Genomic DNA, 26,379 nt, shown 5'->3' with positions numbered 1-26,379 from the left:
TGGAAAGGTAGTTAAGGGGCAAGATGGATCGACCATGATGATAGGTAGGGAAGGAGCGAAGTTGGTGAACTAAGTGATGTGACAATGCCATTGTCCTCACGAAGTACAACCGGTGGGGGTTGCTGTTTGAAAAAGATTTGAGATAATGAATTAACAAGCTAGGGTTTTCCTCTTAAAAAGAGAACTTCTTTGGCCACAAAGCGTAATTATTTCAGTTGAAGACTTAACTAGCATTAGGCAGGATGACCACGAGGCACCGCTCTCCGCTCAATTGGGCCCTAAATGTCTTTTTTTTTTTTTTTTTTTTTTAATTTCTAGGAGAATGACCCACTACTACCTGGAAAGCCCTTAACTCATTACCGCCCCAAACGATTTTAAATGTACAGTTCAAAGATCACCTTCTCCAGTCCTTCCCACACCCCCATGCTGCCGTGCAGCTCTTCTACTGAGCTGCGGGTTCCGGACAGCACGGATTAAGCACTCTTCATCTTTGTGTCCCCGTGGTGCACCGCCGCACCCCTCAAACTCTATGCGCTCCATAAGTTTTTACTCAGCCGCACGCACCCGCCCAGAGAGCAACTCTAAACTAGCACACGTGCCCCGCCCCACCTTAGCCTGCCGGAAGTGACGCACTCTCGGGGACGTATTTCCGGTCCCGAGTGCCGACTCAGTCGCCGGGGGCGGGCTTCTCTGGCGGGCTAACTCAGCTGCCCTGGAGGATTCGTGCGCGGTAAGTAGTTGCGCGCGGCTGAGCGAGATAGGACCCTGGGAACCCCTCCGGCAGGTGCAGCGTATTTCTCCCGTTCGCTCCCAGGGACCCGGCGGAAAGGCGCAGAGACTGACTGCTGGGCCCCCCACAGCTCTCAACGGCAGATGGGGCTGGAGTGCCGGGATCCGAGGCCCGCCCAGGGCGCCGCCGTCGCGGGGACGGCTCTCAGCGGTCGGGTGCTAGCCGCCTGGGCTGGCGCATCCAGCCCTACCGGGACCCGGTGTCCAGTGGGCTCCCCCAACTACATCTTGACACTCAGAGCTTCCCCCTTTCCTTGTCCTCATAGGAGGGATAATGCACCTCTAGGACAGCTCCAGTCCCTACCGTGACAGTCGCAGGAGCTGCAGTGAGCAGTGTGTGTGTAGCGTCTCGCGGACTGGTTGGCTCCGCCCTTCAGCGTGTGTTTCTGGGAGGTTTCTAACCACGAGACTTGAGGTTTTTAACCCTGTTTGGTACACGGGATGCCGCCCCCAAAGGGGCGCGGCTCAGTAATTGAAAAGGATTGGAAACCACTGGGCTCGAAGTGGTTTATAGTCTGAGGAGCTAGAAGACCCAGCATCCTCACGTGACCATAAAAAAACCTCTTTGTATATGTTACGTATCAATCTGCGGGAAGGGTTGTAATGACAAACTTTGCGCCAAAAGAACAGCATTTCTGTGTACTTAATTTGCTATGCAGATTGTTTGCACTGAACTGACTCAGCGAGAAGGTGGGATGAGAGTGGCCTTGGGACTTAGAGATAGGAAACAGCCAGGAAAACTGCAGAATTTGGGAAGAGTCACTTCACTCACTGTATTACTTTGTGATTCAAATTTTACAAAGTAACTTGGTAACTTGGTTACTTCATCAAATGTTTTACAGTTTTAAGCATTTATATACGTGTTGGGTTTTTTGTTTGTTTTACCGGTGTGATAGCTCTTTTGGTAAGGGTCGATTTATTTTATAGGCATATCTGTGCCGCATATTATAAAATTAAATATACAGATATCTAAATGAAGTGTTTAAATAATCAAGGCTTTAACTTATGGGCATAATGTGATACACTGTGGATCTTTAGTGTTTTTTTTTTTTTTAATGGTTACTAACATCCATGCTTGTCTTAAAGCTTGATAAAGTACCGCTGATGAAATCATGACCAGGTGGGCCCGAGTAACTACCACTCATAACAAGAGACCTTTGGCTGCAACATCATGGGAGGACATGAAGAAGGGGTCCTTCCAGGGAGAAAGCCAAAATCTACCAAAGAATAAACAACTTGAAGCCAAAAGGCTCTCTGTTAAAAATGATGCTCCCCAAGCAAAACACAAAAAGAACAAAAAGAAAAAGGAGTACTTAAATGAAGATGTAAATGGATTCATGGAATACCTAAGACAAAACTCACAGATAGTTCATAATGGAGAGATGATAGCAACAGACAGTGAGGAGGTAAGGGAAGAAATTGCAGTAGCTTTAAAGAAGGATAGTCGACGGGAAGGAAGAAGACTAAAAAGACAAGCAGCAAAGAAGAATGCAATGGTAAGATCATTACTTTAACTGCAATACTACTTTATATAGGTCAGAACTATTATTCATATACTCACACATGTATATTCTAACAGAATCTGATGCTCTTACATACTAGATTTATAAAGCATCTTTTTGAGGGCTAGTAATAACATTAGGACTATTTTAGCACTTCCTGTATGCTGGGTACATGATGTGATTAATTATCACAACAACACTATAAAGATAGTAGCATTAGTCTCATATGCGGAGAAAACACTGATGTATAGGCAGGTGTAAAAAAGTGCTGACAGCCACATAGCTAGTATAGTAGCGGAGATGAAATTCAAACCCAGAGCTTGTCTGACTTCAAAACCTATGTTCTTATTCCTGCCTTCCAGTAGCTTCTTTTCAAACAGGCATTTAAAAAAAAAAAAAAAAAAAAAAAAGTAAGGTGGAGGGTTAAGTGCAACAGGTTAAATATGTGTGGTTCCCTTTAATTGGAAAGGATGTTTTTTGTCTTTATGCATGAACAACTGAGGCGCAGGAATGAGATCTAATAAGAATCACACTAGTTAGTAACAGAGCAGAGTAATAAGAGTTAAGATCCTTTGAGTTTGTTCCTAGTCATTGCTCCATCCCTTCTCCATACTACTCAGAGGAATGTTGGGGGCTGCACGTTGATTTCTTTTGCCCACCCTTGGATTTTTAAACTGTCAGACGTAGGAAATGAAATACTTCATATAATTCTTTCCCTTCTCTAAGTGAATTTTCCAAGTCTTCTAGTAAGATACTACATAAAAATCAGTATTTGTTATCAATTTACACCTTCCTTTTTTTTTTTTTATTTGACATAGAGAGATCACAAGTAGGCAGAGAGGCAGGCAGAGAGGAGGAAGCAGGCTCCCTGCTGAGCAGAGAGCCAGATGCAGGGCTCCATCCTGGGTCCCCGAGATTATGTCCTGAGCTGAAGGCAGCGGCTTAACCCACTGAGCCACCCAGGTGCCCCACACCTTCATTTTTATTTACAGGATTAGTTTTATATATAGTTGCAGATAATTATTTAGAGGTAATGCTAATCAAACATTCCTTATGAATAAATATGGATAGAAAATGTAATCATTTTTATTTGGATCAGGATAGCTTTATTTAAATTGTACCATTATTTTAAAATATTTTAATTGGGATGCCTGGGTGGCTCAGTTGATTAAGCACCTGACCTGATTTGGGCTCAGGTCACAACCTCAAGGTCATGAGATCAAGCCCTATGTCAGGCTCTACACTCACTGAGGAGTCTGTCCCTCTCCCTCTGTGTCTCCCCTTGTTTGCGTGTGTTCTCTCTCTCTAAATAAATACAATCTAAAAAATTTTTTATCAAACTAATTTAACTTAAAGGTAATGTAACTTAAAGATAATTTCATTGACAGAGGCAGTATGATGAATTGCATAGTATTCGAAACATTTATATTGACTTTTTTTTAAAGATTTTATTTATTTGACAGAGATCACAAGTAGGCAGAGAGGCAGGCAGAGAGAGAGAGGACAGAAAGTAGGCTTCCTTCTGAGCAGAGAGCCCGACGCGGGGCTCGATCCCAGGAACACTGGGATCATGACCTGACCCGAAGGCAGAGGTTTTAACCCACTGAGCCACCCAGGCACCCCCATATTGTGACCTTTTAAGAGAAGTTTTATATTTGTAATTAAGGGAGAAAGACATTGGTTTTCAAGAAAAAAATAAATGCTTTCTATTAAAGCATATATTTTAAAAGTATGTAGTTTGTTCAGTCTGAGCATCAGTTCTTAATTGCTAATAAATTAAGATAATTTATGATGTTCACTGTCGATAGTCCCATCTATGTTAAATTTAGGATCATTCAAGAAATTTTCATTTGAAAAAAAAATAAAAAGAAATTTGCATTTAGTGACTGTTGGGTTTTAAAGGTGAAAACCTGGGGTGCCTGGGTGGCTCAGCTGGTTAAGCATCTGACCCACTGAGGTCATGATCACAAGGTCCTGGGATTGAGCCCTGCTTCCAGCTCCGTGTAGGGTGCCATGCTCAGCAGAGAGTCTGTTTGCCCCTCTCCCTCTGCACCACCCCCACCTCGTGCTCTCTGTCTCTCTGTCAAATAAATAAATAAAATCTAAAAAAAAAAAAAAAAAAAAGGTAAAAACCTAATCAGTGAACTGTCATGTTACTAGAGACCATGTTGACTTCACCAGGACTTCTGCTCTTCTTATTATGGTGATCTAGTTTTTAGCCATTAGCTTTTCCTGAACCTGTATAAAACTGCATTTTCTTTGTTTGGACCACCTCATACTAAATGTAAAAGTTAGTGAAGACTTAAAGGGGTTCATTCTCTTCCAGTATGTTATGAAATGGAAAAAATGAGGACATAGTTGCAATATATTGTATCTTTTATCTGCCTGTTTAATTTGCTTTTTAAAAATCCTGTGCTTATTTAAAAAAAAATTGGTAAAAAATTTTTTTTAAGATTTTATTTACTTATTTGACAAAAGGAGAGAGAGCATGAGTAGGCAGAGTGACAGGCAGAGGAAGAAGGAGAAGCAGGCTCCCCACCGAGCCAGGGAGCCCAATGCAGGATCAGTGAGGGGGAGCCCAGGAGCCCAGGCCCCCAGGATCATGACCTGAGCCAAAGGCAGCCACTTAAGTGACTGAGCCACCCAGGCGCCCCTTTTTTCAAAAAAGTTTTTGAAAAAATAAACCATTTGTTGTCCAAGAAATACACACACACACACACACACACACCTTTTTTCAGTTTATATAAAACAGTTTACATATTTTTGAGTATCCACCATATTTGATTATGACTACTGTTCTTATTCATTACAGCAAAAACTATTCTCCACATCAGTAGGTAGTATGTAAAGCAACCAAATAATTATTTAGTGTTATGTTGGAGCCAGATATTTCATGTTATAATTATTCTTTTAAAATGTATTGTGTAGGGGCGCCTGGGTGGCTGTCGTTAAGTGCCTGCCTTCAGCTCAGGTCATCCCGGGTCCTGGGATTGAGCCCCATACTGGACTCCCTGCTCAGAGGGTAGCCTGCATCTCTCTCTCCCATTCCCCCTGCTTGTGTTCCTGCTCTCGCTATCTCTTTCTCTGTCAAAAAAATTAGTATCTTAAAAAAATGTATTGTGTACATACTCTAAAAATGAAACACCTAATTCTGAGTATTAAAGAATATGCATTAAAGTTATGAAAAGTATAAGATACGTTTTTTGGTAGGAAATATAATTTGAGTCATAATTTAAATGGCATCATTTGACTCAAATGTATTCAATTATATGAACTTTGTAAGTACTAGTATGAATTATTCCTGATAATTTTTATGGTCATTTTCTATTTTTCACAGAAAACTCAGTTTTTCTAGAAAAGACATCTCCTTAATGAAGTTAATAGTCCATATTTGCTTAATTCATTTAAGTAGTTTCTATGAAACCATTTTTAACTTTGTGTCTGAGATTGATGGATTTATGAATAGATGGTTTTCAGAAGTACTGAGACCCTCTCCTGGAAATGACGTTTATTGTTTAGGAATGTATGGAACAACTTTTTTCTACAGATAAAACATTGAGATTTTTTTAAAAAGAGCTAGATAACAAGTGAAAGACATTTTAAAGATATTTTTGAATTCAAGAATTAATAAAGCCAGTGTAGTTTTGTAATGTGGAAACTCACATTTTGTTTTCCCAGGTATGTTTCCATTGTAGAAAACCTGGCCATGGGATTGCAGATTGCCCAGCTGCCCTTGAGAATCAAGATATGGGAACTGGAATATGTTACCGGTGTGGGTCCACAGAGCATGAAATAACCAAGTGCAAAGCCAAAGTAGACCCAGCTCTTGGTGTGTTTTCTTTCTATTGATTTTTAGTGTGGTAAATGTCAGAAGTGGGATTTTGGGGGACAGCGTTTGTCATGAACGTGTCACTTATTATTTTGAAATTGAGATTAAATTTTAAGCTGTATAAAAAATAAGGGTTTTTTCCCCAGATTATTTAAAATAATATGAATTATATGACTTGTTCTGTACTTAGCCAACTTAACAGAAAATGTTGATCCTTACAGGTGAATTTCCTTTTGCAAAATGCTTTGTTTGTGGGGAAATGGGGCATCTATCCAGATCTTGTCCTGATAATCCCAAAGGACTCTATGCTGATGGTGAGTACCATTACCCTTATATGTCAGAAAAGGTGAATTAGAATGCAGAGTTGTGATTTAACGTCGAGTCTTAATTAGCTCTTGAATCAATTCTTGGACAGAAAACAAAACCTTAAGAACTTCAGTTTTTGTTTTTGTTTTTTGTTTTTTGTCTCTCGTTTCTCTTTTCTTTATCAAACCCTTGTGTCGCAGTGAGGGAGCTGCTCTGCTACGTACGAAACCCCGACCCAGAAGCAGGTCGTCTACGAATGGTTTAGCACCAGGTTCCCCATGAACGTGCGTTGCGTGACGGGCGAGGGGGCGGCCCCCTTTCCGGCCGCGCCCCGCGAACTTCAGTTTTTATCAAACTCTATTCTATGTACCGGACTTTATGTGTAATATGACATATTAATCAAGACAAAAAGCTAAAGTATATATTTTAAACTTTTTGCTTGTTTCAGCATTATTTGTGAGAGTCTGTTATAAATACCTACTTTTAAACACAACAGAAGCAAAGGGGGTATATCTCAAGCTAATATAAGACTTTAAAAAATAGTGTTCTGGATTTAATAACAGGCTAGCATACCATTTTGGATAGATGGGCTGGTAGACACTTTTCAATATGTATAGTAATCTTTATTTCTGAATGCTTTCCTTGGGTAATCGTCTAGCGTGGGATCATGTACCGCTCTCATCTTTAGCTCAACTAACATCTTAAGCTCCTTAAAGTCTGTGATGTCCGAAGCTTTAAGAAGGAAATTTTCTGTTACTATGAGTAAGGTGCTTATGTGCTAACTGATGCCATCAGGTTCCAGATACCTCTTGTATGACATGTCCTGGGTTGCATGGGAGAAGTCCAGTGAAAAGGCACAGCATTCAAATCAAACTGATGGGTTATAGCTCTACTACCACCACTCACTAGTGGGACTTTGGCTGAGTTCTGTTATCTCTCTCAGTTCAGTTTCCTTGCCTGTTAAATGGAGATGAAAAACTATATTTCCTTGGTTCTAAGATGTACATTTTCTCACATTTTAATGTCTCTGAACTCAGAATGTATCTTACCAATGGTGAGTGCCATGTAATTGGCAGGGATTTTTTTTTTTTCCCCGAGAGGTTTGTAAAATAATGATATAGCTTATATTCAGTGTCTTAGATTTGATGAATTATGGTATTGATTGAATTATGGTACTGAAGAGCTTTGAAAATTAAAATAGATTGTTCAGGGTCCCTCTCCCATTTCACTTTGGCACCTATAACAGTAAAGAAGCTAGCCCTGGAAAAGGCCCATAGGAGCCTTTCAGTTTTAAACTTATGACACAGGTCAGATGACATGACTGATGATAAAGATGGCTTTGGATGGTTATGCAAAATGAGTAGATGTTTTTTAAAAGTGCATCCAAGGAAAGAAGGGATCACAGAGAAGTGAGAATTCAGCCAGGTTTACATCTTATAATGTCACATTTCTGGGTAAGTCACTTCACAATATAAGCATGTCATGATAATGCTTGACCATTAAGTGATAGTGTTTGACCTTTAAGGGAAAGATTAATTTTAGAAACTACATGTGTGGTAATTCACAGTCCTGGAATGTTGCTTAAAGTAGGCAGACAGGCATTTTTATTAGGGTTAGGGTGCCTGACAGATAGAAGGCACTAAAACAAAAGTGAATTTGGTTCCTTTTGTAACTGATCACCCCCATCTGACCTGTACAGGTGAGCAATGGCTCCTAATCTTTTTGGGGTCATTAATCATTTGATAAGAAATATGGACATCCTCCTCGACAAAATGCATCTGGACACGACTTTTGCTTACAGGTTCAACAGTTCACAAATCTTTGCCTATGTAACCACAGTTAATGATCTGTGCAGTGGCTCTTGGACACTCCAGAGCACAAGTACCTTCTTCCATTATCTCTCTCCCCTCTGTCCCTCTTCTCTCCTGAAGGCCAGGTGCAAGAACTAGTGGATAGGTACAGTTTAGGGCTCTGTGGGATCAAAAGGACAGAGAGTGGACTTATTATCAGGAATGGTGGCACCTACCTGTATTCCTGTTTCCACCTCCCTGTGCACTGACAAGGCTGTGAGGACCAAATAAGATATGAAAAGTGCTTTGAGACATTACAGTCCCTTGTAAGTATGAGAAGTTTTCAGTGACTTTGTTCTTTTAATAGGTGGTTGCTGTAGACTCTGTGGCTCTGTGGACCATTTTAAGAAAGATTGCCCTGAGAGTCAGAATTCAGGTGAGATCTATGGGCCTCTATTTAGAAGGCTCGATGTTATTATTCTGTGTTTTTGCTGAATTTTGTTGGTACTGAGGTACCACTAATTTTAAGACAACCCGGTTTCTTGCTGCAATGACAGTCTAGTCATTTCTCTGTCAGGAGTAGATGCATTCGTAACTGAGCACTAGTAGCTGGTACTGTCAGGTGGGAAACGGTGACCACTAAGCCCTAGAGGACCCTCATCTTACAAAGCATCTTACTTATACACATTTTTAACTGCCAACTAATGAATTTAATAATAAAGCCAATTCTGTCACCAACAGAAAAATACTGATTCACTAAGAGGAAATAAAAAAATATGAAAATCACTCAATATTTTAATGATTGAGCATTCTCACAAATGGTTTGCTTCATCTATATCTGAAGGATTCAGAGCTGATTGCAAAAACAGCCAAAAATACTAAAATTTTGTTAGGTACACATCATCAGGCCAGTTGTATTTTCTTTCTAATGAAATACTGCTGTTGGTCATCAAAACTTCAAAAATGTTCACTATATGTATGTGAGGGAAGTGGAAATGATTATTGTATTAGTTTACCTGGATTGGAATGATGATAATCTTGAATGGAAGAAAGAACTACTTCCCTACTTCTTAGGGAAAAAGCACATTTCTTTTTGTCTCAAATAGTGACAGTACTACACAAAATCTGCTCATTCTTATTCCTACCTGAACATTTCCCTTTGAAAACCCAGAGTTCTTGTTTACGGTCTTGTCTAGAAGAAGACAGTCTTTACTACATTGTAGGCAGGAGGACTGAAATGATGGAAGTGGAATTTGAATTCTCCCTCCTGGGAGGGTTGCCATTTCCCGAATGACAAGACTGACAAGCAGATGTTGTATAATTTCACAGGTGGAATCTTGTGCATTTAAAACCGATGCTTCATAAGTCATACTGTTTACAGATTCTTGGAATTCATTGAATCTATAATGATGAACTCTGGGAAAGAATGAAAGAGCTTTCTCATCAATTTGTGCATTGCAAAGCAGTTGCTGCATTTCCCTAATTGGGATGAGAAATTGCCTGCGGTACTCTGAAATCAAGGGTTATAATCAATTACAGAATGCTCACTCTCCTTAGTGATGGAGTCTTCCCTCCTTGTGATTATTCATGTCAAAACTAGTTCCTTTGCTCAGCCAGTTCCAAACTACAGGGATGTACTTGATTACCATTTTTCTTACATTCTAACTTCCATTCCTTGACAGATCGAATGGTCACGGTTGGTCGCTTGGCAAAGGGAATGAGCGCCGACTATGAAGAAATTTTGGATGTACCTAAACCACAAAAACCCAAGACAAAGATGCCTAAAGTTGTTAATTTCTGATAATGATTAGTACTGTCATTAGTTACCACCTCATTGTTAAACATTCTGAACTGGGCCTACTTCGCAAATTGGATCTGGGCTCCCTTGGAGACCTGTGTTGTAGATACCAGTATGATCAGGGAATGGTTGCATAGTTTCCTGAGTGCTGTCCATTAAAGAGTTCTTTTATCACTGGAGAAAATCACTGGAGAAGTAGAAGACGTTAGAATTGGATTCTCTAAAAGAACATTTTTAACAGAACTTAGGTATAACTAAGTGGTTGTATGCTTGATTGTAACAATCATCTTTTTCTTAAAAACTATGTGTTAATGTGAACCACCCCTACATAAAGTTTTACTGCTTGGCATTTAGAATTGAATTTTTAGTTAGATTGTTTTCTTTGTTCAAAATACCACCTTATTATGAATTTATTAATTGCCACAAAATCCACTATATTTTTAAAATAATAAAAATTCATTTGCTATTTACTTTTTTTCTGAATACCTGATTCTGGATTGTACTAGCCATTCTTTCTTTATGTCCAGGTACAAACCCTTTGGAAATACCATCTTTTGTGAAGTCTAGGTAAGATTAATTTTGGTTAATATTTATTTTAGTTTTGACATAAAGAAGTACAAATTATTGAGGTAAAATAGAAGAATACTTAACAGCAGCTCTTCTTTGTCCTTGATTTTTCAAGAGAGAAATTCCAGCCGAAATTTAGTTTTGGGTATTCGGCCAGAATGATGTCACTTAACAGACTGTATATTACTCTTAACAGCGTTTTGTTCACATGTTTTAGATGCGTCCAGGTGAGAATGCAACTTTCACCGTAACAGAGTTAGAACACTAATCAGAGACCCATTAGCTTCTTTGATTTGATGAATACATGCATACTTAATACATATATTTCACAAGGCTTATGGCTCCCATTGTACTGTTTAATGGAATGACTCCAGTGGATTGTGTGTTTCATTTGGAATTTTACCTGATTGGATACATTTGTAACTAAAGGAAACAGCTGTGATTATTCACTGATGCTTCAAAAGCAAAATATTTACCAAATAAGAAAAGAAACACTTTTCTCTATTTTAATGTCTGCATACCTCAACAGTGCTAGTTTTAATAGGAGCTGTTGTTTTATTTTTGATGAGAGGAAAACAGGATAGAATATAGCTCAGCCTCCCAGAAAGGAGTGCCTTTTAAAAGAAATCACCCAAGTCGTGCAGCTGGAAGAGGGCAGCAGTACTGTCTTAGACATTTAGTCCAAACACACCCAGATTTATTTCACCTGTCCTATGAGGTGCCAAAGACTCTGGAGAGTCAAAAGCCTCCTCAAGTGAGGAAGGCAAACATTAACTTTATTTATGCACTGCATCTTTCTCCAGTTCCTGCTGTGTTTCTGGTACTCTTTTAGGTACTTGGGATTGTGGTTGTGATGAAGTCAAACAAGGTCACATGCATTCTAATGCAGCTTTAGGATGGAGAGGAGACTTGAGGGGAAAATACGTATTTGACATACCAGTGTATCAGAAAAATAATATACGAAATATTTTATTACATTTTAAAAATATTCTGTTGAGGGGCGCCTGGGTGGCTCAGTCGGTTAAGTGTCTACCTTCGGCTCAGGTCATGATCTCAGGGTCCTGGGATCAAGCCCCACATAGGGCTCTTTGCTCAGCAGGGAGCCTGCTTCCCCCCTCCCTCTCCCTGCCTGCCTGCCACGACCCCTGCTTGTGCTTTCTCACTATCTCTCTCTCTGTGTCAAATAAATAAATTAAATCTTTAAAAAATATTTTCTGTTGCATCCCCTAGGACTTCGTCATTAGCATTCTTCCATCAATCCTCTGGAAATGCCACCTCTTACAAGCTTATCTTTCACTTTTCCAAGGCTGAGTCCTAAATCCATCTGTCCTAATATCCCTGATTACATTTCCTCCTTGGATGTTTCACCAACACCTCAAATCATTATTGCAGTAATTTTCCAAAAAAATATAAATTCAAAGACCTCCGATAGGCAGAAGTTAGAAGCATCTCCGTTACAGGAGAGGTTTGAAATTTTACCATACAAAATTTTAGTGTAATGTAACCCCTTTATTGCTAATTTTTTTGCCTTTTTTAAAATCTAAAAATATTCTCAAAAATCTACTTCTGATCTGTATAGTCATTTAAACCTGCATATCCACTCTTCTTACTGTATGTCAATGTTAATTCATAAAATTGAAGCACAGTCCAAAGTTCGTGTAAATGAAAGCCTGCTGACATAGAATAAAAATAACCACCAGACCTAGGTTCGGGAAGTAGATGGGCTGGGGTAGGGGTAGGCAGGGGAAGCAGAGGTAGAGATTTGACCTATGGATGGCAGGATGTACCTAATTTCTTAACGCTCTAAACTCTCATGAAGAAGTCCTTCAACTCTTAAATGTTGTCCTGTAGAGGAGGCCAACTTGACATGTGCTGGTTTGTCCTAGGAGTTAAGACAAATCACAGAGTAGAATAATGAATCTTGAAGTCTGGGGAATAAAGTGCTAGTATAATGGTTACGAAAGAAAAGCTCGGTTAATACCCTCTTTCTCTGTGATATCACATTTTGCAGGTACTTTTTGTGTGTATATATAGCAATAGATACTAAATTGGTCAGCCACCTTGAATATATGTGAAATGACACTAGTAAAGTAGTTCCTATTACTGAAATTGATTGAATTCCATTATGTTTTAATGTCTTCCTAATTTAAAGCTCTAAAACATGTAATACATCTTGTCAGATGCTCGTGATGTACAGATATCTGCCATATATAGAATAGTCCCACACTATTAATCAACTAGCCAACTTACCATTTTTTATTTTAAAATTTTATAAAATTTTAAACAGAACACATGTTTCTCTGTAACGTAAAAATGCTTATGATCATTTTAAACTATATTTGTACCATTATATGGTCCATACAAAATTGCATATGGGCCATTTCCACTGCCCGTGCCCCCAGAAGGGAGGAAAGCCACAGATGATCTAAAACAGTGTTAAAACTCTTCTAATAATACAATCCAAATCACTGGTATTTGACCTGAGACCAATTTTATTTTTTAACCCCTTACTGCGTTTTGCTTAAGCCAAAATTAAATTATTTTGTGGCCCCAAATCTTGCCAGTTTTCAGGGCTAAGTGTACTTGGAATTAAAGGTGGGAAATAAAATTACAGGTAATTGAAAGTTTACCATTTAAAATATGTTTATCAATCCATCCTCAGTAGCATTCTCTAAGAATTGTATACAAGAGGCTGCTGTTTCTTCAATGGATTTTGACCAGCCACCAAGATTTCCAGCAAAGTAAGGAGAGATGCTAGCAGAAATCTGGTTGAAGTATGACACCTGTCTCAAAAAGAAAATACATTATTTTAATTGTTTATTGACTGAGACTTTTCCAAAAAAAGTTTTGGGGTTTTTTTTAAAGGTTTTATTTATTTGATAGTGCACAAGCAGTGGGAGTGGCAGGCAGATGGAGAAGGAAAAGCAGTCTCTGCTGAATAAGGAGCCTGATAAGGGACTCCATCCTAGGGCCCTGGGATCATTACCTGAGCAGTAGGCAGATACTTAACCCACAGAGTCACCCAGGCACTCCAAGAAAGGGAGTCAAGCAGGGATCTGAATCCAGTTGGTATAGGGGAGTCTATGGTCCTGATTTTCTGGGGATGTTCTGGAATGGAACTAAAAGGATGACCTCAGGATTCTCCTGATGTGGACACACATTACAGAATTACACTTAACTAGGAAATGTGGGTAAAAGATTTCTCTGTATCTGTAGGAGCAAATTAAGGTGCAGATGTTTCATCAAACTTACGGTACAGGAACTGCTGTCGATTGCATGGATGAGAAATCCCGCACAGATGATTTCACTTCTGATGTACTGTGGAGAAGGTGGGACTGATGGTAGAATAACGGATTTCACTGCCACCATGTAACTGTCACTGAAAAATGAAAGGACATTCTCTAAGTTATTGTGAGAAATGAAGGATAGTTGTTCGAAAACAAATTCCTGCAGTGAATTCCACTTATATAAGTAGAAGTGCAACTATGGAGACCCCTCTCCTAGATGAGGGCTCCACACATACATTCTCTATGGCTACCTTCAAGTGTAGGGAAGGGTAATAAGGGCCATAGGTGTTGTATTAGTTAAACTTTGCACAACTCCACAAGGCTGGAGTCAAGTTCTAAGCATGTTTTGTTATGCCCTAATGGGTTGTAAGGACCACCCTTAACAAATGTTAACATTTTGCTGTGTATCCCTTCACAACTTTTTATAAATATATAACACTGACATTAGCAAATGCATGTACAGATTTTTGCATAAATGCATTTTATAAATATCAGCCTATAATCTGATTTTTTGCCTACCAGTAAATCTTTGGAGTTATTTCTGAATCAGTGCCTCTATAGCTGCTTCAACCTTTTTAATGATGGCATAGTACTCTGCAGTATGGCTCTACCCTAATTTATAAGACGGACCTTCAGTTTATTTCTCTACCTTTTGTCAAATAAATAAATATAGTGATATTACAATGAACATCCATGTGTGTTCCTATGCACACATGTGTGTGATTTATTTCCACAGGCCAGCTTTGACATTGGAAATTATGCCGGCCAGTTCCAAGTGTAGCCCTTAAATATCTGAGAAGCTTCTACTACTTATTTCTTTGAATTCTTAGGATACTTCTTAGAACATAGACACCATGCCCAGAGAAGTCCAATGCCCACAGAGAAGTCAGGAACAAGCACTCTAGTGAACAGCCCTAGCTGGCAGCCAGGTCTTTTAAATGTCTAGCATAATTGAGTCTTTGTAAATTCTAAACCGCTCCTGATGTTTTATTTGGCAGTCACTGCATTTTTACTGATAATGGAATATTCTAAAGGTTTGCTAACTATCAATGTGACGTGTGCATAGGAAAAGGAAAAGGGACTTCTTCAGGAATCGTGCACAGTGCTTTGCACACAGGTGGCATTTAATAAATGCCTTTTAAAAATAACTAAATGTTCATCTAGAAGAAATTCAGATGAACCTCATTCAAGACCAGAAATGCCAATATTGCCTTCCTTATTTTCATATCAACTTTTTCATTCTACTCTCTTCTACAAAACATCACTACAGCACTTGCGTTGCTCATACTCACCCATCTTTGAGAGGCTTTCTCCGTGATACAAGCACTACCAAGTCTTTGGGCTTGTCACCATTCACTATAGGACAAGTGATATGATATATCTGATCAGCTTCGCTCACCCAATCTATCACTTCACAGGACCTGTGTAAATACAACAATGAAAGAAAGGCTACACTTTCCCACCTGCTATGAATAAGGCATTCACTTCTTCTGTTTGTTTGCAGAACTCCATTACTGAGGCCTTCATTCACTCTTCTGTTCACATAACCATCCTGCCAAAGCCGGCATTATTTCTCAAAGTCTGTCTTTAGAAAGCTGTTTGGTCTGCAGGAATACTTATGCATGTGATGGAGAGAATGGTGGCCATGTGATTCTAAGGTCACTGCCCTCCACACTTTGGAGAAAGGCATTTATAGTTGTTTTCCACAAAATTATTTGTGAATGATAATAACATCTGAAGAGTAACGATTTACATGGACAGTCAGCAAAGAAGGACTTGTTAGATAAAGGAATATGGTATCCTGGAAAGAGCACAAAGTTCAGAGTCAAACAACCTGTCTTTGAGTCCCAAATGTACACTTCCTATCTACGTTATGTTAGGCAAGTCACTTTATTTGTGTTTTCATTTGTAAAATATACATAATAACGATGGGGTTGTGGTGAGGATTAAATAAAACCCAGGGGTGCCTGGGTGGCTCAGTGGGTTAAAGCCTCTGCCTTCAGCTCAGGTCATGATCCCAGAGTCCTGGGATCCAGCCCCACATCGGGCTCTCTGCTCGGCGGGGAGCCTGCTTCCTCCTCTCTCTCTGCCTGCCTCTCTGCCTCTTGTGATCTCTGTCTGTGTGTCAAATAAATAAATAAAATCTTTTAAAAAATTGTCTAATGCAAGGTATCAATCATAATCAAGTTTAGCCATTTTTTAAAAATATTTTATTTATTTATCTGAGAGAGAGAGAGAGAGATTGAGGAGGGGGAAGAGGGTCAGAGGGAGAAGCAGACTTCCCACCGAACAGGGAGCCTGATGGGGGACTCCATCCTGGGACTCCAAGATCACGACCTGAACCTCAAAGGCTGACACTCAAACGACTGAGCCACCTGGGCCCCCAAGTTTAGCCATTTTAAAGATGAGCCTCTATCTCATCAAGATTAGGAAGTAAATGGTAATGCTTGATATAACAGGAAGCCCATCTCACCGATCCCCTCCTTCAGCAAGACGCCCAGTGAGGGCCCAGGTGCCATGGCCCCGGAGCTGGGACTCCTCGGAGGAGGAAGGGGCATGGCTTGAGTGCAGTCAGACCCAGCTGGTGCAGGCCGCAAGGTGCACAGCCTGTATACTCCAGGAAAGAGGTGAGAATGGCCGAGACTGGATTGGGTTGCAGGAGTCAGGAAGTAACAGCAGGAAGAGATGTAGGCTGATAGGAGCGGGCCCTGATCAGACAGGAAAAGCAGGAAAGAATGCCTCTGACTTCAGTATCATCCAGCTGCCCCTCAGCTTCTCACCAGGGAACGCTACTTCACCAAAAGAAGGAGGAACCCCTCATGAAATACCAAGAGAGGGAGGTGGGGAAGGACAATTTTGACAAACACTTCCTCGAGAGCAACAAAACTGTATATTAAAGTACAAGGGTGTGCAATTCAGAGCCTGATGGATCTGGGTTCCAATACGGGTTCAGTTGCTTAGGAAAGCAATCTTGGCAAGCCCCAGAACCTTTCTCTTGTTAAGTGGAAATAATACCAAGCGTGGCGTTGTCGGTAGGATGACACCAGATGTGGATAAAGCATGTCAACTCAATAGAAATGATAAATAAAAGACTAAAATAATTTTTGTTTTTTTCTCAGTAGCATGGGATGCAGTTTTCAGTGCAGTGCAAGTTTTTAAAATATACTCTTTAACTTATAAACAATGGGTCCTATGTCGGGCAATGGAGATGGATTGCAATATGGAGGCCGCCCTTTACATGATGTCATTGAAGAAAATATTTTAAATAATTCTTACACATAATGGGGGTCCCACAAAGGTCTCTTGGTAAAGTCAGACAGGAGATGATAAGCCACATGTGCTGGTCTTTCCACGTGCTTTTCAACCCAAACAGATAAAATGTCATGCTCTTCCAGGGTATATATTTTTATCTAAAAGATAATAACAAGCAAAAAAATGAATTACAAGAGAAAAATGGATATTTCGACTTTAAAAACCACACAGAGTCATACATTGATTGTACCATCTAAGGCATCTTGACACCTGAATAGCTAATGCAGCCAGACGCTGGTAATGTTACCTCAAACGCTTGGGTGTCTAGAACTTGGACCAGGACGTTATCCTCTGCGTCCTCTAAATAATATGAGATTTGGGTTATTTAATTATTGTGCAACAAGGTCTCTCTTGAAAAATTAAAAAATGTAAGCCGTTCTCTTTTTATCTCTTTGTGATGTTTCCCTGCTTCTACCCAGCAACATCAGAGAAACAGCATTAGGCTGATAGGCAAGTCAGTGCTTCACCTCCCTCCAGGACCTCAGACACTTTCCTAAGATGTCAAGCATGCCAAGGGGACCCAGGAAGCAAGCCACCGCCTCCAGAACCAACTCAACCTTCCAAAAGGGTTGCTGAAGCACCATGCTACTTCAGCACAAAGCGTTCTTTCATTTGCAAATCACAAGGGCCCATCCTCCTGAGAGGCCAGTTCCTGGGTTTCTAATGTTGTTACTCCTTAGATAAGAGGACGCCTGTCTTGGGAGCCATTTGACATAAACAGTAACCTATCCCCTATTACTCCAAACTCTCCTGCTATTGCACTTTTGCTAATAATCAGAGATATGTGCTCAGCTAGGAACACATTTCTATCCTGCCCATTTCCTCCATCTCTTTCAGGGTGCTTTGAAGTTCGTGCTGAAATGTGCCATCTTATAATCATCCCCATGGCAACAAGCTGTGAGAAGACAAACAAACAGAGGGTTAAGACTTCACTGCAGGAATCAAGCAGATGGACAAGTCAGGCTGTGAGGGAGAAAACCTTTATTTAAACATAAACATTTTCAAGAGGAGAATGAAGAAATAAGAAATTGACTAAAGGCAGCCTAGAAAGAAAAGGAGTGGCTATCTTTTTACACTATTCTACCTTCCCAATTGACCTCTGTGCCAAGACTGTCTTTAAACTAAGCACACAAAGGAGGACATGTCCTGGGCCGTGGACATGTATCAAACAGAAAGCCATGAATGGGGCTCAGCTGGTGGCAGACTCTTACCCCCAGCACAGCCATGCCTACCTTTACAGGCAGGAGTAAAAGGAGGCTCCCTGGTGTAAATCCTGAAGGAAGTCATCTTCTCAGAACTTGGAGGCCATGTGACCCTAAGTCTGGGGCCCTGTAGTCTCAGAGGAGGTAAGGGCAGGTGGCCTGGGTGAATTCCTTACCTTCTGTCCAATTTAGGCCTTGGGGCAGCCATGCTCTACACTAATGGAGTCAGGGTGGAGAGGGATGGAATCTAGGGCTGAGCACTCACTAAGGGCCGAAGTGGGGCTCCTCAAATTCCTATGTTTCAGGTCTCTGTGTACTTCAGAATGTGACCTTATTTGGAAAGAGGGTCACTGCAGGTGTGATTAGTTAAGATGAGGTTAAAGTGTAGGAGGGTGGGCCCCAATCCAGGAACGACTAATATTCTGATGAAAAGGAAATCTGGGGGCAGGCGTGCACCCTGGGAGGACCCCATATGAAGATGAAGGCAGAAATCAGGTGACACATTGACAAGCCAAGGTCCGACAGAGATTGCCTGCAAAGCAGCAGCAGCAAGAGGAGAGGCCTAGCACAGCCTTTCCCACTTCAAGAAGAATCAAGCCTACCAACACCTTGATCTCAGACATCCAGCTTCCGTGACTACGGATAATACCTCTCTGTGGTTTAAGCCACTTGGTTTGTGGTACTGTTACAGCAGCCCGAGGAAACTGTCACAGCATTGTCCCGGGAAGCTGCTCCCCGGGTTGTAGACACAACGTTTCCTGCTTCCTGAAGCCACAGTGAACCCCAAACTGAGTAGCCACCATTAACCTCTGTCTTCACAGAGCTCACTAAACCTATCCAGCACCAAGGACGTCATTGGACGAGTGAACCGGATCTCAATCCTTCTCCCATAAGGTGAACGTAGCAGAAAGTCCTCCTCATCGCTGTGCAGTGAGAATCAGCAGCACTGATGTGGACAAAGCTGACAAGGACAGTGGACGTCGGTGCTGATCTCTTTAAACCCTAGTATTTTAGAAAAGCCAACTTCCGCTGAGTGAAAAAAAATTCTCCAAGACCAACTCTTCAAGAGAACATGTTCTCTTTCACGCTCAGAAGAACACAGGTTAAATTCCATCTGTAACCAACTCAAACATTTTTATCACTTGGTGTCTGGCGAATTTTATTCTATGAAATGAAGCTTAAAATGAGTAAGCTTTCAATTTCTAACAATTCATAATGATACTGTTTTTTCATTCTAATAAGATTCTGTTTAATGGATTTGGATATCTTCTACAAACAGCTGAAAAGGATCTCATCTTAGAATTTCATACTATCTGTTTTACACTCTCTGTTGTTATTGCGACAATATTATGGGAAGGAGGACAAAATCATTTTATACAGAGGGTGGGGAGGGGAGACTAACCTTCCTAGGAGGTGCCTGGGGAATGACCCCAAGGGCTCAGGGGAAAAGAACTGGACAGCTGGGGCTCTGGGGCCAGCTGTTCCCCAGCTTCAGTGAGAAGAGTGTCCTCTGGTCTGTTTCCTGTGCTGGGTTTTGTTCCGTGGAGAAGTTTTCAAGCAGTCCTTGCCATTCTGGCTTTCATCATCATCACTCTGTCAAGTCGTCTCCTACCCATGCTGATTCCTACCCTGAGGATCTGGCTGGAGCTGCTTACTTCCCGGACAGCCCCTTCCACCCTCCAGCATCTACATAAGCTATCTGCAAGGAGGAAAGAATCAGCCTCTCTCCAAAATTCTCTCTAAATATCTGTCTTGCTTTACTTTGGGCTAAGAGATGATCTTAATGATTTAAGTACTACCAATGCTCACTTGTTCATAAGCTACCTGAAAATCCTTTTTCTGCTGTTGCGTGGGTATGTGTGATGTTGCCAAAATAGTCTACAAGCTCCTTTAGGGTGAGGGTGCTCCCTGTATTACTTTTGTCCCTTGCATTATTACTATCAATTCTATCACTGTACCTAGAAATATGAATTACAGGAATAAGTATTACCCAATTTAATTACAAATGCCAGAAATCATAGACTTTTGACATTCAACAAGTATAGATTTTTTTTTCTTTTTTCTTTTCTTTTCTTTTTTTTTTTTTTGGTGGGCAGCAAAGCAAGATGTATTGAGCGATAGCAAAATAGTACAAAGTTCCACAGGAGGGAGGGGACCTGAGAGAGTTGCCCAACAATAAGTGTGGATTTTAAAACCTGGAATTAGTATGATTCACAACAGACAGCGTAAGAATTATTCAATGAAAAGATGATAGAAAAAAGAGAGCTGTATTTTAAAATCAAAACAATGTAAAAGTTTTAAAAAGTAAGAGAGAAGAGGATAGCCTAGAACTGGAAAAAATCCAAGTTTTATCATAAATATAATCTAAAGAACTGGAGGGCTTCAAGTTCAACAGAAATGATATAAGAATGTTGCTTTAATTATATTATACCTCCTAATAAGTATCTGTCCAAAAATTAAGAATATTGATGGCTCTTCTTAGACACTAACAAACACAGCATTTTTTTTTTTTTTTTTTTTTTTTTGGTTTAGGTTTATTTTGGCCTCAAACTCCCAAAGAACTGAAGTTTTTTTTGTTTTTCTTTTTAGAACTGAAGTTTTTATATATTTTTTTTCTTTTTTCTTTTTTCTTTATTTATTTGATAGACAGAGAGAGATCACAAGTAGGCAGAGAGGCAGGCAGAGAGAGAGGGGGAAGCAGGCTCCCCGCTGAGCAGAGAGCCCGATGTGGGGCTCGATCCCAGGACCCTGAGATCATGACCTGAGTTGAAGGCAGAGGCTTAAACCACTGAGCCACCCAGGCGCCCCTGAAGTTTTTATATATTATATGGCTTTACAAAACATGCTGTCTTCCTTCATTCCAGATGCATGTTTGCCCTTTCCAATGTTGCTTAGAAGCCAGCAAGAAGATTAGAATTCTTAGAAGCAAGAAGCAGATTTCATACTAGTAAAAGAAAACAAAGTCTTGAAGCATCTTTTATGTGGGATAAAGAGAAAAAGAGCATTTTATAACACGAAGCCTATGTTTTTGCATCACTGAATTAGGCATGCATGGAAACAGAAGTGGATCCAAAGAGGGTAAAGGAAGATCTTGAAAGGACTCAGAAGTGAAGACAAAGACATAATAAAAGCCAACAACCCAGAACAAAACACTGGCAAGAGGTCAGAGTTGAAAAGAATCAGTGAAGTCGTACCTGAGTTTACTTCAATTTTAAGGTAAGTGACCATGTCATCTGTTGTCCAAACTGGGGCATGGAGGCTTTATTAGTAATCATGATTGGACCAATCACTAATTGGATGATGATGATGATGATGGTGGACCAATCACTAATTAAGATGGGACAACCAGGACTGTCCCAGGAAATTAGGACCTATGGTCACCCCATTGTAGAGGCTGTTGCTTCACTGAAAAAACCAGTACACCCGGATGTGAGCATAGAGAGCTGGCGTGACTGAGCCCCTCCCAGGTGTGATCTGGGGCTGCTGCGATCTGGGACTATCTATGCTGGTGACCTTATAGTCTAGTTAGTATGGGCACCACCTGCCACGGTCTCCTAACATACCTCTGAAATTTGATAAAATCAGAACCAAAATAATACATGTGCATTTAGGTTTGATGATCTGCAAAGCAATGGAAAAAAGTGCTAAGAAGTCAAGACGAGGCTTCTTTCTTATGAAACTCATCATCTAGGTAGGGGGAAAGACCATGAATAGAAAGTTAAATTGCTATGTAAGACCTCGACATCAGTTCAGCATAGCTGTGGACGCAATGCCACCAGACGGTGAGTAATTAATTGACACATTGACTCTGAAGAAGTTAAGTGCTAAGAGGGTTCCTACCAGGGGAGTTCTGCAGTCAGGGGTGACAGAAGAGGCTTCATGCAGAAGCATTTTGTCCTGGGGCTTAAAGACCAGTTAGGATGGAGGTTGATGGCGAGGAGAAGGAGAGAGAAGTGGAGTATGAGACTAAGATCAGAGGTAGGAATGTGTGGGGCGCACCAAAGGACCCCAAGTCCACCAGCATGGAGGACTAGAGACAGATCTGGAAAGATACTTGGCTTGTAGAAAAAGTCTCCCAGAAAAGTTTTTTTACCTTCTTAGAAGCAGCAGCAGGAGCAGCAGAAATACCACCACCATGACCACTCTCATTTGTGAGGGACAGCGGGCTGTGTGTATACCCGGATGCCTCCTACCTTTTCCACCACACTGGTAACCTCCCAACCACTTCTGGCTGCCAGATTCTTGAGAGCCTCCACATTGGCATTACTCAGGGTTCCCTAAAATACAAATATTGTAAAAGCTGAGAGTTCAACCCACAGATATGGGATCAAAGAGTTTCTTTTTATTTTATTTTATTTTATTTTATTTTATTTTATTTATTTGTCAGAGAGAGATAGCACAAGCAGGGGGAGCAGCAGGCAGAGGGAGGAGCAGACTTCCCTGCTGAGCAGGGAGTCCGATGCAGGACTTGATCCCAGGACCCTGGGATCATGACCTGAGCCAAAGGCTGACGCTTAACCGACTGAGCCACCCAGGCATCAGGTGATCAAATAGCTTCTTCTTTGAAAATAGGAAATGTTAGAGCCAAAGTGGTAATGCTGAGCTTAGAACTAAGCTATAGGTAACATAATTTCTGTCTCCCAACTCTTAATTCAGAATTCAGACAAAATAACACGAGGCCTGCATGCTTTGCAAATTAGTGTCCATCACATCAATGGGTGTCCACAGGAAAGACAACATTACCTTTCAATATGACTTGGAATCAACATGTTGTAAGGGCCTATTTAGCCAGAGCAATTCCATCCGGTTAAATAATGACTTTGTTGTTTATGCAGTAAAACTTAAACTGACCCTGCGCTCCCCCCACCCCAGGGAACTTACTTAAAAGCAAGTCTGGGAAACCAGTCCCAGGTAACAAAGCCCAAATACAAGAGTGGGTCAGGCCAGGTGGAGGTATCCAATCAGTGGGGGCCCATACTGTCTCCCTAGCTACTAAGGAGTATGGGCCCCGCCCTTTGGGTGCATTTTGGGCGCCAATTCTGCCCAAGGTGAATGGCTAGTTCAAATATCTACTATAGTGTAAATTGTTACAATATCATTGGTCACCTGTGTGTGGCCAGGCCCAACCACATGGCCTTTGCCCTTAAAAGCTAGTCTGTAAGGCAGAGAGAAGTCGCCTCTTTGCAAGAGATGGCCCTGGCCAGTCCATTTGATTTTCAGTGCTTGGTGCAGTATAAAGCTTTGCTTGACCTCTTTGTATCAGTCTTGCTCCTTTGATTATGGACCTAACAATGTAATCAGTAAATTTGTATTTCCCTTTCTATTTTATGGTCAAAAACTTTAAAAATGCCCAATGGGGCGCCTGGGTGGCTCAGTGGGTTAAGCCTCTGCCTTCGGCTCAGATCATGATCTCAGGGTCCTGGGATCGAGCCCCTCATTGGGCTCTCTGCTCAGTGGGGAGCCTGCTTCCTCCTCTCTCTCTGCCTGCCTCTCTGCCTACTTGTGATCTCTGTCTGTCAAATAAATAAATAAAATATTTTTAAAAAAACTATTAAAAAAAACTTTAAAAATGCCCAATACTTTGTTTTTGTATGATAAAAATGCAAGCTGGAAGGCATGTCATTCAGCACAAATCACTGAGAAGTCAGATCCCATGGTCACGCTGCCTGAATGCATCCCATGACAGAGCCTTCAGGGTCTGTGCTTTGGAAACTGCTTACTGATTGGTTTTGTTTCATTTTGAAAGGACTGGTTGATATAATGCTCCTTTTCCTCTAACCTGTGCAGGCACAACCTGAATCAGTTAAACATGGGATCTGTCATTTTTATAATGATGCCATCTTCCATTTTATAATGACTTGATTCTTACACAAAGAGCTGCTAATAATAACACCGTTACCTGGTTGTTTATGTCCCAGTGTACAGAGAGTGACACCTCTTCTTTGTGGGAAGTAACATATTTTCTGGAAAAAAAATGAAAATGTTAAGTAACATGTTATAATAATAATGTTTAATAATAAATAAGTTTTCTGGGGCACCTGGGTGGCTCAGTGGGTTAAGCGTCTGCCTTCGGCTCAGGTCATGATCTCGGGGTCCTGGGATCAAGCCCCGCATCGGGCTCTCTGCTCAGCAGGGAGCCTGCTCCTCCCCCCTCTGCCTACTTGTGATGTCTGTCTGTCAAATAAATAAAATCTTTAAAAATAAATAAATAAATAAGTTTTCTTCCATGCATGCAGCACACAACAGTAACCGTGTCACTTTCTTGGGCCTGTATTGGCAGTTTTAAAAGCTGCTTTAAATAGTGGAACCATCAGGAAGAACAATTTCCGTCACAGTTAGCCTCCAGCCAGGAAACATCAGACCTTCTCATTTGACATTATGTGGGAACAAAGAGGAGCCCTTTGTTATATAATTTGTTAGATAAGAGATGATAGCATAAAATCCTTACATCCGCACCTTACCTGCCGAGGCGAATTCTCTTGCGTGCAATAGCTCCACGATACCGTCTAAAATCTTCCTTTTATAAAAGACAAAGGAAAATCAATAAATTTCTAATATTTTAGTGCTGTAGTCCTTAAGTCTCTCTCTCCTAACTCCGTTGAAAGGGCTAGCTGGGACACACACAGTCTCTGTGTGAACCGTCCTCATCACCCACAAAGGGCAGGGGCGCGGGTAAAAACACAATCTTGACCGCCCTGTTCTCTCCTTTTTTAAAGCGGTGGTTGTTTTCATTTCTGTTCCCAAAATGACACCTATGTCTCACTGCAGAGTTTGTAGAAAAGGTGAGAGTTGGCACCAAGGAGAAGGTAGAGTTCCACTGGGCGCGGGGCAGCAGAGAGAATCGGATGTAAAGCAGCGGGAGAAGAAAGTCAGAAGTACGACCCTGAAGATGATATACTGCCCACAGCAGCCCGCGGCTGAGCAGAGGTGAGGTCTCCGGGGCCTCTGTCATTCCAACAAATGGTAAGAGTGACTTGGGGAAGAAAAAGAAGAAGAAAGAAAAGAAAAAGTCTATTTTACTTTGTGATGTAGAAAAGAAAAAAATATATATCCAAAGAGGAATAGCCTTGAAAGGCATTACTGGTGTGAGGGGATTCTGGGTGGAGCTCTGTACCCACCACTTCCCCCGCCCAGGAAGGGATCTGATTACTGAAACTCACGTGCTAATAACTGACCTCTGACATGGGTTTGATTCTGGGAAATGTGACCAGTTCTTCCTTATCATCGACAGCATTGTAAATGAGAAAAGCACTGTTGATGTGCCGGCCTTGGCCCTCAGACCACTCCTGACAGTCAAAGGCTTCCACACGCACTCCCACTTCCACACTGCAGAGGGCGACACAGGGCCGTGGGCAGAGAACGCGAGAGAGCCAGGCCTCCTCTGCCCAAGACCGCCACCACTACTCTCTTCCAAGTGAGAAAAAGAATGACTGGCCTTGGGCTTTCTCTCTCCTCCATCGCAAATCTATGCAACTGTTAAAATCCTCTTCATCAGGCCAACGGATCTGATGTTGTAGCCCCTGGTAGCATTTCTGCTTTACTTTCCCACCATCAAGTGGGAAAAAGGCCGGTTAGGACTTTATACACATTCATGAATATATTTTGGTAAAGCGATGTGGGGGGGAGCTAACTAGACCACAGTCAAGTTTTCTCCCCTAGAAACAACTATTCTACATTAAAAAGCATCAGACACTAAAACTGGATAGGAAACACAGATACTCTTTTCCACACTTTAAAAGAAAGAATACCAAATTAAATATTTTCCTTGTGTATCAAGAATAATAAAAATAACTGGGAAGTGGTTTGGACTTCTTGGTGATAAGTAACAGGTCCATTATGAGTCAGCTGACTATGAAGTCACTGGGACTCTTTCGAGAGTGAAATGAAGAGTTAATAATGACAGGGACATACTAAGACCATACAGGGCCGTCTGGGAGTCACCCTTATTAAGAGACAAAAAACAACCCACCACAATTTATCAAGTACAAAGAGGCTCC

General features: G+C 41.0%; 2 protein-coding genes across 4 annotated transcripts in view; one reads left to right on the top strand and one right to left on the bottom strand.

The window, feature by feature from the left end:
- The first annotated feature begins 642 nt into the window (after window positions 1-642).
- On the top strand, window positions 643-25,562 carry ZCCHC9 (zinc finger CCHC-type containing 9). Of its 3 annotated transcripts, XR_006605034.1 has the most exons (8): window positions 643-730; window positions 1,876-2,285; window positions 5,970-6,120; window positions 6,342-6,434; window positions 8,584-8,652; window positions 10,542-10,581; window positions 21,428-21,598; window positions 25,151-25,562. XR_006605034.1 is itself a non-coding variant. In XM_013059791.2 (7 exons), the coding sequence occupies exons 2-7, from the start codon at window positions 1,902-1,904 to the stop codon at window positions 21,462-21,464; spliced, it is 774 nt and encodes a 257-aa protein (XP_012915245.2). In that variant the 5' UTR covers window positions 643-730; window positions 1,876-1,901; the 3' UTR covers window positions 21,465-22,591. The 3 variants fall into 3 exon arrangements, 2 of the variants coding, with proteins under 2 accessions (XP_012915245.2, XP_004759206.1); XM_013059791.2 differs by lacking the exon at window positions 25,151-25,562 and having other exon boundaries at window positions 21,428-22,591; XM_004759149.3 differs by lacking the exons at window positions 10,542-10,581; window positions 21,428-21,598; window positions 25,151-25,562 and adding an exon at window positions 9,899-10,484.
- Window positions 11,713-26,379, bottom strand: part of ACOT12 (acyl-CoA thioesterase 12) — a 48,707-nt gene continuing 34,040 nt past the window's right edge. The window contains exons 8-15 of the mRNA XM_045074540.1: window positions 25,558-25,708; window positions 24,844-24,899; window positions 24,282-24,345; window positions 22,576-22,659; window positions 17,145-17,278; window positions 15,161-15,289; window positions 13,834-13,960; window positions 11,713-13,364 (exon numbers count right to left, since the gene is read on the bottom strand). Of these exons, the coding sequence (XP_044930475.1) occupies window positions 13,215-13,364; window positions 13,834-13,960; window positions 15,161-15,289; window positions 17,145-17,278; window positions 22,576-22,659; window positions 24,282-24,345; window positions 24,844-24,899; window positions 25,558-25,708 (895 nt within the window). The 3' untranslated portion in view covers window positions 11,713-13,214. The remainder of the gene's footprint in view (window positions 13,365-13,833; window positions 13,961-15,160; window positions 15,290-17,144; window positions 17,279-22,575; window positions 22,660-24,281; window positions 24,346-24,843; window positions 24,900-25,557; window positions 25,709-26,379) is intronic.

The sequence above is a fragment of the Mustela putorius genome, unplaced genomic scaffold (genome assembly GCF_011764305.1).
Source record: "Mustela putorius furo isolate JIRA1106 unplaced genomic scaffold, ASM1176430v1.1 tig00537350_pilon_pilon_pilon, whole genome shotgun sequence".
Taxonomy (NCBI): domain Eukaryota; kingdom Metazoa; phylum Chordata; class Mammalia; order Carnivora; family Mustelidae; genus Mustela; species Mustela putorius.
Note: the sequence above shows the minus strand (reverse complement) of the source record. Positions and strands in the feature narration are given on the sequence as shown.

What these genes read in the sequence shown, in the direction of transcription:
- ZCCHC9 (XM_004759149.3), top strand. Translation starts at nt 1,902, where the DNA reads ATGACCAGGTGGGCCCGAGTAACTACCACTCATAACAAGAGACCTTTG. An exon ending in CAGCAAAGAAGAATGCAATG is followed by an intron (nt 2,286 to 5,969) that starts GTAAGATCATTA and finishes TTGTTTTCCCAG; the next exon opens with GTATGTTTCCATTGTAGAAA. An exon ending in CAAAGTAGACCCAGCTCTTG is followed by an intron (nt 6,121 to 6,341) that starts GTGTGTTTTCTT and finishes TGATCCTTACAG; the next exon opens with GTGAATTTCCTTTTGCAAAA.